This window comes from Leptopilina boulardi, unplaced genomic scaffold (assembly GCF_019393585.1).
Source record: "Leptopilina boulardi isolate dan_hultmark-lab unplaced genomic scaffold, ZJU_Lbou_2.1 LbouV2_341, whole genome shotgun sequence".
Lineage (NCBI taxonomy): Eukaryota > Metazoa > Arthropoda > Insecta > Hymenoptera > Figitidae > Leptopilina > Leptopilina boulardi.
In genome coordinates this window covers 2,872,219-2,886,718 of record NW_026137909.1, presented here as the reverse complement: position 1 = coordinate 2,886,718, position 14,500 = coordinate 2,872,219, and the positions used below count along the sequence as shown (strand labels likewise).

The 14,500-nt window shown below is 26.3% G+C and overlaps 1 protein-coding gene across 4 annotated transcripts in view; it reads left to right on the top strand.

The window, feature by feature from the left end:
* LOC127285795 (uncharacterized) overlaps positions 1-14,500 on the top strand; it is a 62,800-nt gene that overhangs the window by 24,539 nt on the left and 23,761 nt on the right. For 3 of the 4 annotated variants that reach the window (XM_051311972.1, XM_051311973.1, XM_051311975.1), the window contains exon 2: positions 12,076-13,445. In XM_051311972.1, coding sequence (XP_051167929.1) covers positions 12,076-13,445 — 1,370 coding nt within the window. Of the gene's footprint in view, positions 1-7,225; positions 7,677-12,075; positions 13,446-14,500 lie in introns of those variants that run through there. The other variant, XM_051311974.1, reaches the window with a different exon arrangement.

Below are 14,500 nucleotides of genomic sequence, written 5' to 3'. Positions count from 1 at the left end.
TCTAAATTAGTTAAAAATAATTAATTTTTATAGTAATGTAAAAAAAATATAATAACCATGACTACTTTATGTTTTTGGGGTCGTTGAAACCGAATTTCAAGTCAAATTAACCCCATCACGTCAGGTATTTGACATAACCTAAAAATTTTAAATTCAATAAAAATTCGGATCTATAAGTCTTACCATGACTACTTTATCTTTTTAGGGTCGCTGAAACCAAATCTGATTATCTCTATCGCGTTAGGTATTTGACATAACCTCAAAAAACCTCAAAATACTTCCCCAAAATTTTGAAATTAAGAAAAATTCTGATTTATAAATCTTACTATGTCTACTTTATGTTTTTAGGGTTGCTGAAGTCAAATCTGAAGTTTATTTAACCACATCATACCAGGCTTTTAACATAACCTCGAAAAAATCTCAAAATTTGTTTTTTTTTAAAATATTTTTTTATGTTATCTCAAATTTGGCTTCACTGACCCTAAAAACATAAAGTAGACATGGTAAGACTTATAAATCAGAATTTTTCTTGATTTTAAAATTTTGGGACTGATTATTATAAAAAGTGGTAGCAAAAGTATGGAAACCCTTAAGTGTAAGTCAAAGTCGATGCAATTTTTACATAGAGCTTAAATGGAAAAATCGCATCGACTTTGATCTACCCTTAAATATTTTTAACATAAAATGTTATTAAAACAAAATTTGTTAGGCTTAAGAAATGTGCATATATTTTTAAAAATATTTAAGCAGTTCCATTACTTTTGCCACAACTTGTATATCAATTTTCTTTTATTATTCTTTATTTTCTTGCTAAAATGAAAAAACTTGCAATTATGCTTTCAAATATAGCGGCAATTATACTATAATTATGCTCTTAAAACTTTTCGCTTATGAGCTTTAATTATGCTTTGAATTTGAGAAAGTATCTCAAATTTCACGTGTAATTGAATATATTAAGGGGGGAAAAAAATTATGAAACTAATTTTACCGGTGCCAGTTTTTAAAAAACTAAATTTTGTTTTTTTTCGTTTTTGATACTTCTTTTTACATTAAAATTTAGATTCGGATAGTAACTGATTGACTCCAAAACTAAATATTTATTAATTATTGTTAATATAACAATTGTAAAATTCGTCAACCACAATTAATTTAACATTTTGGGATCATAATATATGATATTTTTCTCACACACCAAAGGGGTTAAATATTTCAGTTTTCTTCATCGTTTTCAATAAATAATTTACAGAATTTTTTGATTTTAAAATTTAAATCTTGCAATTTTTGGCAAAAAAAAAATGATCGGTTTATTGCCATGACAACATGTGAGTTAGAAAAGGACAAAAAAAAGTGTAGGCATATATGGCCAAGAGTGTACAAACTAAATTAAAAATCACTTCTCTTACGTTTGTTTAGAATTTAATGCAGAGTATTTAAAAAAAATTAATTGCTTAAGAATTGTGAGCTATAGACCTATTTGTCGGCGGAAATTAATTTCTGGAGCACTGTGTGTCATTCAGCAAGTTTCGCTAGCCCAGGCCTCGGATAGACTTCAAGGCACAAAAAAAGTCGATTTATATTCCAAAAAAGTCGATTTTCTTTATTTTAACGAAGGACCCCGCACAAAATACATTAAAAATCCCTTTCGGTCGAATTGGTTAAAACTTGGTGACAGTGATGTTCAAGTGATTCTAAGCAAAAGCTCTTTGGGTCACAATCCCCCTTTCTGGGCTAGATTACCCGCTAAAAGCTTTTAAAGGTCAAAAGAAGTAAGTTACTTTTTGCAACCGTTATACCTGTAAAATGCAATATTTTCCTTACTTCTTTGTAAAAACAAACTTATAAGTTCTAAAAATAATAGTACCGTACCATAACGCACCGAAAAAAAATCCTCTTGTTTCAAAAGGATTCCTCTTATTTCAATGCATATTTTCCTCTAGTATATGCTGCAAAAGGATGTCCTCTAGGTTTAAGAGGATTGTCCTCTATGTAAAATTATTCCTCTTAATTTAAAAGGATACTCTTATTTTAAGAGGAAAATATCATCTTAAAAAGAATTCTGAAATAATAAAAATGCAATCATCTAATTTGTATGTCATATAGATATAATCTATAAAATTAAAAGGAATAAAATTTGTTATTCCATGATTTACATCTATATTTGAGTATAAATAAATTGAAATTGATTTTAATTTTTTTTTGAATAAATCAACAATCTATTTTTAATAATATTTTTATGCGCAAAACATATAATTCATTAAATTTTTGAAAATTTATTTTAAATAAATTTTCAAATAAAATTAAAATAAATAAAAATCGTAATAAAATAAATTTTTAAATAGCATAACCTCAAAATTATTTAAATTTTCTAAAAAATTACTTTTAAAAATTTCTTTTACCTTCAAAAATAAGGCACGTATTGTGTAAGTTGCAACTCTATCAAGATATTTAAAAGATTATTATCCATTTTGGTTTATTCCCCTTTTTTCACACAGAAACTAAAATTTTTTCACGCATGATATGCGATTTATGACGCGACGTAAATGATATGACGCAATCATCATTGCGCATGAGCGACTTTCTATGGGAAATCCTCTTAGAATTTAGAGGAATATTCTTAAACATAGAAGATTATTCTAAATTCTAAGAGTATTATTTTTATTCTAAAAAGATTATTCTGTATATAAGAGGAATGCTCTAGAATAGTCCTTTTGTTTCGATCCTCTTGAAATTAGAAGAAAATATTCTCATTTAAAGAGTAATACTCTTGTTTTAAGAATAAAATTCAAGAGGATTCTGTAAGAGGAATTTTCCTCTGAATACATGAATATTTTTTTTTCGGTGCGTACCTAATCATACAGTACAGTTCAGTACCGTACCAAAAAAAATAACTAACTTCTTTTGACTTTTAAAAGCTTCTAGCGGGTAATCTTGCCCGGAAAGGGGGATTGTGACCCACAGAGTTTTTGCTTAGAATCACTTCACTGAAAAAAAAATTCTGGTTAGGCTATATTTAACATTACTTTCTAGTTATGTTAACCAGAATTCTAGTTGAATTAACTAGAATTCTCGTTAAAATAACCAGAATTCTGGTTAACCTAACCAGAATCAAAATGTTAAATATACCCTAATCAGAATTCTGGTTATTCTAACTAGAATTCTGGTTATTCTAACTAGAATTTTTTTTCAGTGTTGAACATCACTGTCACGAAGTTTTAACCAATTTGACCGAAAGCGATTTTTAATGTATTTTGTGCGATAATGAGAATAATTTTATAAAAATATTATGAAGAAAATTTATTTCGAATTATTTAAGAATCAAACTAATTTTTAAAACAAATTTTCAAAATTTTATTTAAGTAGGACAAATTTCTAAAAAAAAAATTCTTAAAGTTCCATTTTTTTAATTTTTTTAAATCTGATTTACGCAATTTAAGGTAAATGCACCAGTAATCGTCAGTGCATTAGTTATCGGCAGCTAGTACATTATATTGTAAAAAATAAGATCAGTGTAACTTTCCTGTGTTATTAATTGTGTGTTTTGGTAAAATAAAACCTTTCGGCATCGAAAGTATACAAATTCGTCGTGTAAATAGTAAATTTTTAATTAAAAAAGTATATTTTTTCGTGACAAGGCCACGTACTGACTAGATCTTCGGCATTTCTTAAAGTTCTGCTTAGACGCATGACATATACAAAATAACTTGTGATTAGTAGTGTAAAGTGAATTGAAAGTTAAGCTTATGTTTTTAACATAAAGTAATGAAACTACTATTGATGGATTAAAAAAAATAAATTAATATTTAAATTATTATTATATTATTAAGGAAAACGATAACTAAACCTCTAAATTCATCGTGTGTCAGTAATCGTCAGAGATGACGATAACTAAAAATTTTTAAGTACATAAACAACTGACTTTTTTATTGAGTGATGTTAAAAACCTTTGTCTTCAATGTAAAAATAAATTTTGTATATTATAATATTAATAGATTTTAGTTATCGTCAAACGAAAATTGGATGAAATGAAAGTTATTTTATATTTTCTTTTATGATGATAACTAAAGCAGGAGGCTGTCGAAAACTAAAACATGTAGGTTTTTTGTAGTATTTCTTAGTTAATTAATTTAAAAAGAAGTATTATTAAATTTAATTAAAAAGTAAATTAAGAAAAATATTTTTGTTAATGTTAAATATGTTTTATTATATTAAAAATTTGTTTATAATTTCATATTTTTTATAATATTTTTCTTTTTTTCAAATTATTTATTTTTTTTAAATTTTATATTTATTTATTTATTATAGAAAAGTATAGTATATTAAGGTCATGTGACTGTTAGGTCTGTAATTTTAATTTGTTTGTAACTTATCTCGTAAAATGCTGAATGGACTAACAATAAGATGAAATTTTGTGGAGGAAATTAAAATATGATACAAGAATGGTTATGAAGTACGAAAATATTGATATATTGTTAAATAAATATAATAAAAGGCATAAAAATTGTTAGAAAATCGCAAACACTCCTAACCCTACATTTTCTAATTATATAGAATTATTTTATTCAAGTATTTTATAATAATTATTTAACAATATATCAACATTTTCGCACTTGACAACCTTTCCTTTTATCATATTTGGAATTCCTCCATAAAATTTCAACTCAATTCATTCAGTATTTTATGAGAAATGTTACTGAAAATTAACATTACATACCTAACAGTCACATAACCTTAAATTGAATGTAAATGTATATTAAATTTCATCTCTATGCATATTTGCTTCATATACAATATATTAAATTTAATACAGATTTTTCTAACAGTAAATTGCTATAATTATACTTTAATATATAAGAAAATCAATTTAAAAAGTTTGTTTTCATATTTTAATATTACTGCCGATTACTAATGCTTTTACTTGACGATCACTAAGGCAATTAGTTTTCATTCTTGCCGATAACTAACACATTTGCATGTTACGAACTTTATTTATAAATAATTATTAACAATAATACTATTTTTAAAAAACAAGAGTTAATTCTGCTTCTTTAGACTTTAATTTATTCTTAAATATTAATTATTAGTTTAGAAATACCGTTTAACATTGTTTAATACACACAATTAAAGTTGTCAATTCGGCTTAAAGATGACGATTACTAGTGCATTTTCCTTAATTTTGGAAGAGTGAAAGTTGAAATTTTTAGAAATAATTGAATTTCAAAAGATTTTGTTAATTTTCAGATAATAATTAAATTTTACAGAATTGAAAATAATTTATCAAATAATTTTAGATGAAATTTTTTAAAATGTAATTGAATTTTCAAAGATTTAGAATTTAGATTTTTGAAAGTAATAATTGAACTTCAAGTGATTTTTGGTGCTGGATCAGTTTTTATTTTATTTTTGTGTTAGTGGTGCAAAAATACGTAGATGTAAAGTTCTGTTTATTAAAGAAATTTGTTTTTTAATTTTTTTAATCACCTAAGTTTGAATTTGTCCGATTAAGGGTGGTTTTTTCGATTTAAAAAAAATCTAGAGGGTGCTGGATCAGTTCTGGATTTGTTTTTGAGTTAGTGGATACAAAATACGTAGGTTGTAAGGTTCTGTTTATTAAGAAAATCTGTTATTCAATTTTTTTATCTTCTAAGTTTGAATTTGACGATTAAGGGTGGTTTTTTTTTATTTAAAAAAAATCAGAGGGTGATGGAGCAATTTTGACTTCATATTCGTATTCAGTGGACCAAAATACTATAGAAATGGTATGTCTAGTTCAAGAAACAAACAACTTTATTTTTTTGTGTGCCTGTGTAATTGAATTTCAGGAGATTTTTTAATTAAAATTATTAAGAGGAAGATATAGTGTTTAGGAGTTCAGTCATAATCGTGCCTTTATAAGCTTGCCAGCTTCAAAATTATACAAAAATTTTATTTTTTATTAATTGGATTTTAAAGGGATCTTAATTTGTTTAGAATAACAGCGTTTTTTGATTTTGTGGCCTTTGGTCCAAAAAAATAAAATAATTTATTTCATATTAATTATTATTATTATTTTTTACCCTCAAATTGAGGTTATGTTTTTGTAAAAATACCACATGTCATACATTTTTTTCAAAATTTAAACTATAAATTCCAATAGTAATGTGGTAAGTTCTGTGTCTATTGTTTTTTCTGTTATTGAAAATGTTGTTATCGTCCTATTCATTATAATGAAACACATGTTTTTTCTGTAGTCCTGATGAGCCATGTTATATGGCGAAAATGCATTAGACATTGGAGAATAATAAACACATCTTTAATATGAAATAAATTATTTTATTTTTTTGGATCAAAGGCCACAAAATCAAAAAACGCTGTTATTTTTTATTAATTATGTTATTTAAGCATATTTTATATTTGCTTTTTATTATTTTTAGAATTTGTGTTTTTATTTTTACTTTTATTTTTAATATAATGGATTATTTCTGTGTTACGTTTTTTGTTTTATTTTATTATTAATTTATTTAATATTTATGTTTTATTATTTTATTTTTATAATTTTCGAAAAAAAGTCGTATAATCCGAGGCCTGAAATATGGGAAAAAAGAGTAATTGACCGATTCCGTGTATTTGACGAAGCTGAAGTACGCAACGTTTATGATAAACAATTTTTAAAGAAATAATTTTTTAAAATAAAAAATTTTATAATTTTTTTCCTAAAAGATATTTTTTTATAATTTGTTGATTAATGAAAACTAAAAGAAATATTTTTTTCGGCAAAAAATTATAGAATTTTTCTATTTAAAAAATTATTTCTTTAAAAATCGTTTATCATAAACGTTGTGTACATCAGCTTCGTTGTATTTGCCCTTAAAACGCATTCCCGCGCACACTATATTCCGTTTCGTTTGTTTTCTTTTCTTTAAATTAACCTCTTGTATAATATTCCTCAATTGAAACACACACACATTTTTTTTATTCACATAGAAAAAAAAAACTTGCCCTACAATATAAATAGAAACAATTTAAAATTATAAAAAAAAAAATTTTATTTGTAACACAAAAACGGGAAAAAAAAAAATAGAAAAAACTGTGGGTGAATGGAATCGGTCAGACTAAGTCGTACTGTGGCAGCAGACCAGAGCAGACTGAGGAGTACAGGCTGAAAGTACTAGAAATTTAGAGATGGCGCTAGGTGACGGTGAAGTGTAACTAGCGACTACTGGCGACAAAGCCGATGAACTAACATATACACACACACGGACGGCGACGACGACGGCGGCTTAACCACTGTACAGTCCGAGGCAAAAGAAAGTCAGCAGTAAAAATTCCTTGCTAACTCTCCTCTCCTGTCTCTCTATCCTGTTCAGCTTAGCCTCTCTCGGGACATTAGTCGTGGTGGTCGTCATTTCTCGTCGACGACCCCTTTCATCGGTTCCGGTTCGTGTTCTCGCGGTTCGTTCGCAGCGTCGAACCGCGAGCACCTTTACGGTAATGCACTCCAGTGTTGTAACTCGCAACAGTAGCAGCAGCAGCAGCAGCTCCAGCTGAATTGCTCCATGTCGCTGCCTACAATACACGACTTCCTGGAACGCCGGAAAACTCAGTATCACGGAGGCCAGGTTCGCCTGGCGCTGGCATAATGGCGTTATCATCGGCAGGGTGCAGTGCAGTCTTCGCCAGTGCTTCGCCGGGCGTCGGAGGTACACACAAAAATGAAAACACTAGAGAAAATTTTTAGGAGCATACACACACACACGGACATACAAACGTCGTGTCTACTTTCCTACTCTCTCTCTCTGTCTCTATCTTTTTCTTATCTTTTCATTATTAATTCAAAAAATGATTTTTCAAAATAAATTTTTTTTTAAAAAAAAACTGCTTCGCTTTTTTTTTTTCTAAATTTAACCTTTTTTTTTTTGGTTCTTTGCCCCTTGGAAACACCTGTAATTTGAGATCAGTGTCATCTGCTTTATTTCATTGAATTATGAAGCCATAACCTAGAATTTTTTTTGGGGGGGGTTTTTTATTCGCCATTTCATTTTTTTTTTTGCTTCAATATTAAAATGTAATTTTTTGTGTATAAAAATTTATTAGAGAAACATTGTTTTGTTTTTTTTTTTGCGATAATATTTATTGAAATTCAATGGTATTTTTTTCGAATTTTTGTTATAATACAATGTTTTCAATTGCAAATTTATTCCCTGCAACACGCTGCTGCTGCTTCTGCTTTTCAACATCGATTAATATATATGAAATAGATGTGACATAACCTTAAAAGAAAAAAAGTTAATATTGAGACGCCCGGTTGAATCGATTTTTTGTTTCCCTGGTTTGAAGTGCATGACACACTGAATATAGCTGATATTTGTTTTATTTTTTTTTCGCATTTTAATTTATATTTACAAAAAAAAAACGTATGTGATTTAATTGTTTTTGAGGTGAATTTTTAATTGTAAATATATTAAGGGTATTAAACTGCTATCTGGTTATTGATGCTATTATAATAAATATAATAATAATAAATATGCAATATTTAATTATTGTGTGTATTATTTAGTGTTTCTATATTTTTCGATTAATAAGCACAATTTCGATTATTATTCGATTTCAATGTTCTTTATATTTAAATTAGTGAGAATTTGTTCATTAATTTAAATTAGTGTTAATTTCTACTAAATTTTTAGTTATATTTCGCTAAAAATTTAGTAAACAAAAATTACTAAATAAAATATTTTAATTTACTAAAAATTAGTGGAATTTTTTACTAATTTTTAGTATTTATTAAGATTTAGTCGACTAATTTTACTAATTGTTACTAACTAATTTATTATTGAAAAATATTACTAATTTTTAGTATTTTTTTAAGATTTAGTCTAATAATTTTACTAATTATTATTAATTTATTTATTAATTTACTAATTAATAATATTACTAATTAGTAAATTTAGTAATATTACTAATTACTAATTTTTAGTCATTTTTCACTAAAAATTAAAATATATTACCAAAAAAAATAGTTTAATTTACTAAAAATTAGTAGAAATTTTTACTAATTTTTAGTATTTTTTTAAGATTTAGTCTAATAATTTTACTAATTATTATTAATTTATTTATTAATTTACTAATTAATAATATTACTAATTAGTAAATTTAGTAATATTACTAATTACTAATTTTTAGTCATTTTTCGTTAGAAATTTAGTAAAGAAAATATTACTAAATAAATTAGTTCAATTTACAAAAGATTAGTTGAAATTTTTACTAATTATTACTAATTTATTTACTGATTTACTAATTACTAAATTTAGTTATATTACTAATAACTAATTTTTAGTTACTTCTAACTAAAAATTAGTCAAAACTGTTACAAATTCATTTATTAATTCATTAGGAATTTCTACTAATTTTTAGTCATTTTTCACTAAAAAAAATATATATTTTTTTAAATATTACTTATTCAAATAGTTATATTTTACTAATTTGAAGACTTTTTTCTAAAAATTTAGTAAAAAAAAAATTTGACTTAATCAAATAGTAATATTTTAATAAAAATTATAGAAAATTTAGCTACTAATTTTCAATTATTTTTTATTAAAACTTTAATAGCAAAAAAAATATTACTAAATCAAATTGTAATATTTTACTAAAAATTAGTGAAAATTTTCTACTAATGTTTAGTCACTTTTTTATATTAAGAATTAGTCGAAACGTTTAGTAACTCATTTACTAATTTACTAATTCATTTTAGTGAATGTTACTACTAATTTTATTGTTTATTATTTAAAAAATAAAACGCAAAACAAAAATTTGAAAAGTTTCACAAACAACAAAAAAAATGGAAATTACATAAAAGAAATTAATAATGAAAATTTTAGAATCTTTCCTATAAAAAATGGCATAAAATTTATATGTATAAATCGATGTTTCTTTAATGAAAATACGCACTGTTCGCGATGTTTAAAATATAAAATACGCTTTACTGCAAGAAACAAAAATAAAAAAAAAAAAAGATAACGTTGTTCGCTAGGAAAAATAGAATGTACAGAAATTTAATTTTTTTCTAGAAATTTAATTTTTTTTGTAAATGTAAAATTTTTTAAAAAAATTATATTTTAAATTTACATATTTGATTTATAAACAATAATTGTTTTCTTTGCACAAAAGAATACAAAATTTTCCAATTTATTTTTTATTAAAATATACGGGCAAAATAAAATATTTTTCTAGTAGATTTCTTGAAAATTCTCCACCACACGAGAAATTATGAGAAAAGTAAAGAGTAAAACAATTGCTTGCTGAGATTTTTTTTTTTTTTTTTTTTTTTTTAATTTTCAATCCAAATAATGCCTTGAGAAATACTTTTCTAAAAATGATTTAATATTTTTGTTCCCGTGAAAAATAAATTTCGACGCTATTTTTAAAATCAACCAATCACAATTTTATCGATAATATTTGATTGATTGATTTTAAAAATCGCGCCAAAATCGATTGTTTGTTCGGTCATTTGCAATTTCGGACAAATGAAAATTCTAACTAATAATGATTTTTAGAAGTTAGAACATAATCATTCGCCCCCTAAGGCAATGAAAAATAGAAAATAATAGGTATTATTACTGTTTTAGATAAATAAATTCTGACGAGAAGATCAGTATTTCGAAACGTTAAAGATATTTTCTTTCAAGTCTAGTCCCAAAAATTTGCAATTCGAATTTTATTCAAGGTGTCTAACGGTCAGGGAAGTGAGGGAATTGAAATGGTCAGGGAATTTTTTTAATTTTCTAGAATTTTTTTGTGAATAAATTAAAGAACTCTTATAAAGCATTTTTTCTAATATTTTTTTTTAAATTTTAAATTAATATAATTTCAATTTGACGAAATTTATGTCTAGAAAAATTGACAAAAACAGAATTAAATAGAATTTTTCTTAAATGAAAATTCTGTTAAATAAGAGAATTAGTTCGTATTAAAATTTTCTTTAATAAAAACTTTGTTAATTAAGAATTTTGTTAAATAGAAATTCTGTTAATTTGGGGATTTATTCAATGACAATTCTATTAAGTAAATATTTTGATAAATCAAAATTTACTAAAATAACAATTCTGTTAAAAAAAATGTTTCTTCGTGCAACTTTTCTTGACATAAATTTCGTTAAATTGAAATTTTATTAATTTGAAATTCAATGTACTAGAAAATCTACTTTATACAGGGTGTTCCAAAAGTATGGAAACTTGCAAATATCTCGAAAAGTACGCAAAAATATCCAAAAAAAAGAGTTGTTCCCAAAAAAAGATCTACATTTTTGAACTCCAAAAAATTGGTCCCGTGACCCAACAGTGAAAAAAGAAGTATCACGAAAATGCCTACTTTTCGAGATATTTGCAAGTTTCCATACTTTTGGAACACCTTGTATAATTTTACTAAATAAAAATTTGATAATTTAAGATTTGACGCCGTAAAAATTGTTTTAAATAAAATGATGAGAATATTTATACGTCCCCAATTAGTTTATTTATTTCATTTAAATATTTTATTTTTTACGAAACATTATTTATTTGGTTGAAATACATATGAAATTAGTGGATAATAGACAGGTAAATGATTTAATTGTATCAAAATAAATTTTATTTGATCAAAATAAATAAAAATAAAACCCTGTTATATTAAGAGACATTTTCACCAATTGTGATTAAATGTTAATCAGTGATGAACTGATCATGATTGGTCGGTTACACGGAGAAAAATGGAAAAACGAATAAAGTAACTTTTACTACTTTAAAAATAAAATCGGAACTATTCGCAGTTTCTGCGCATTTCTAGAAATTTTTACTCCAAAAATAGTCAAATTGACTCTTGAAATAGTAAAAATTATTTCGGAAATAGTAAATTTTACTATTTCTGAATTAAAAATTGACAGAAATACATACGTAGAAACTGCGAACAGTTCCGTTTTTACTTTTAAAGTAGTAAAAGTTACTTTATTCCATTTTCCTCCGTGTAGGGATTTAATCACTGATCAACTCTTAATCGAATTAGGTGATAATCATAAAATGGAACAAAAAAAATTGTTAATTAAAGAAAAATTAAAATTTTGTTTTGCAGATTCATTTAAAGTTCCAGTTAAAGAAGAACGTCCAGATGAGGCCGAAATCCGGGAGTTGGCAGCCAAGATGGTGGAAGCACACAAGGCGAAAATGGCACCGAGTGTCGCGACCCTTGGCGTTCAACGACCAAGTGGTGGCGGTGGCCTACAACAAGGTAGCCTTCAGGGTATGTTGTTCTTCAACAATAATACCAATACATTAACCCTTGGCACAACACAAAAACGTGCCACCGATTCATCACAATCAACAAATAAAGAAGGAAAAGTACCACTCGATGATGAAAGTCAACGTGGACGTTTTGGTTGGGTTAGTTTCGATGAAACTCACATTCCCTATATATTTCGTGCTGGTGAAAAATTTTGCGCCGTACGAATACTTGAATCAAAGCTCCTCAACAAGTACCTGAGCTATCTTCATTCTGACATCTACAGTTGTACATGCATTCGTAGTTATTACATCACTGAGGCCGAGAGTAAATTATTAAATGAAATAAATTCAAAGCACTGTGAAAGTCAGTTTGGTCGCGAACAATTTACAAGTAAGGATTTAGTTGTGAGACTCGCTGACGCTAAGGAATTTTACGCTTTTCTTGATGTTTGCTATACAAAATTAACGGCAAGCAATCGAACAACACCATCTGACAAATGTGGTTTTATTCGCATTAATAAAGAGTCCGTTGTGCCCTATACAGTTAAGGACGGCCTCAAATATGTTCCTCTCTTTTATTTTGAAGGCGAGACTGACAATCTTAAATTGAAAGCAGAAAAACTCGAGGGCTGGGATTTGTCGTATTTGAAATTTTGCTGCAAGGTACAAGGTATTAGAAATGAATTATTCGCAAGTGAAACATGCTCTGTTATTAGTCTCAGTGATATTAAGAGTTATTTTCCACCTGGAACTGGCTTTGAGGATTATTGGCCAAGTAAAGTAATGGATTCACAATTAATTGTCAATAGTAAAGGTGGAGGCGGTGGTGGCGGTTGGACTAAACAGCCGGCAACACCGCCAGCTCCAAAACCAGTGCAAAATAATGTTGCAAAAAATACAATTGTCAGAGCGCAACCAATGCAAAATATGATACAAAGGCCAAATGCGACAATTCAACGTGTCACACAATTGAGAACGCCAATTTCACATTCAACACATTCATCATCATCGTCATCGTCGTCGCCAACCATTTCTTCCGTTAGGAGCAATACAATTGCACAACCAATTTCACAAAGGGATTTTGCTGCACTCAATGCTGTGCAAACGGCTGTTAATGGTTGGTCGGGACTTGTTAGCACTCAACCGACTTTTCAGGCAGCTTTGGTCTCTCAGGCTAATCAAATTATTAGGATGCCTAATTCTGCACTCAGCACACATAATGTAAGTAATCGTCAAATTTTTTTTTTCTTTCACTAATTTTCTTAAATGAGGCTACGGATCTTGAAAAGGACCTACGCTCCGATTTGCATCACAAATTTTTGGTCTTTGGAGTTAAAATTTTGAAATTTTTTCAATATTCAATAACAATTGATTCTTACCGTTGGAATTTGATATTGAAAATTTCAAAATTTTAACATCAACGGCCAAAACTTGTGATCAGAGTTGCCAGGGAAATCAGGAAAAGTGAGATTGGTCAGGGAATTTTAAAAAAGTACTGCAAAAATATCAAATTTCTAAAAATGCTACTAAAATTATAATTTTTGAAATTTTTAATTCAAATTTTTGCTTCTAAAAATTATTGTCTTACATTTTTATAATTGTAGGCCTCGGATCGACTTTTGAAACAAAAAAAAAATCATTTTAATCGATTTACATTACAAGAAAAATCTAAAAAGTCCATTTTTTTATTTTCAATGTTTCACAGAAATATTTTCAATAATTTTTTTTTTAAACCACCGAATTAAAGTGAGACAAATTTTCAAGATTTCAATTCAGTTTCAGAACAAATTTTCAAAAATAATTTAAAGTTACATTAAAAAAAAAAGAAGAAAATTTTCCATTTCTGATTTATGTACATTATTCGAATTCAGAATTTCGAAAAATGTTTTAAATAATTGAATTTTCAAAGAATTTTATTAAAATACTAGCAATATTAAACGAGCGCAAGCGCACCAAATTGAGTATTTAATTGTTTGTTATAAAGAAATTAAAGATTAATATTATCAATAATAATTTCATTTATTAGAATATTATTACATATTGAATGATAATAATGAAAATTATAATATGTTTACAGGCCTCGGATTATACGACTTTTTTCAACTTTTTTCAAAAATACGACTTTTATCGACTTAATGAAATACATCACAAATTCAATTATATCAAAATTATTTTTCAATTAAAATTTTTATGAAATTTAACAATTGTTTATAATTAAAAAAAATATATATCACAATAAAATTGAATTATTTTTTAAAAATTTAAATTCAAAATAA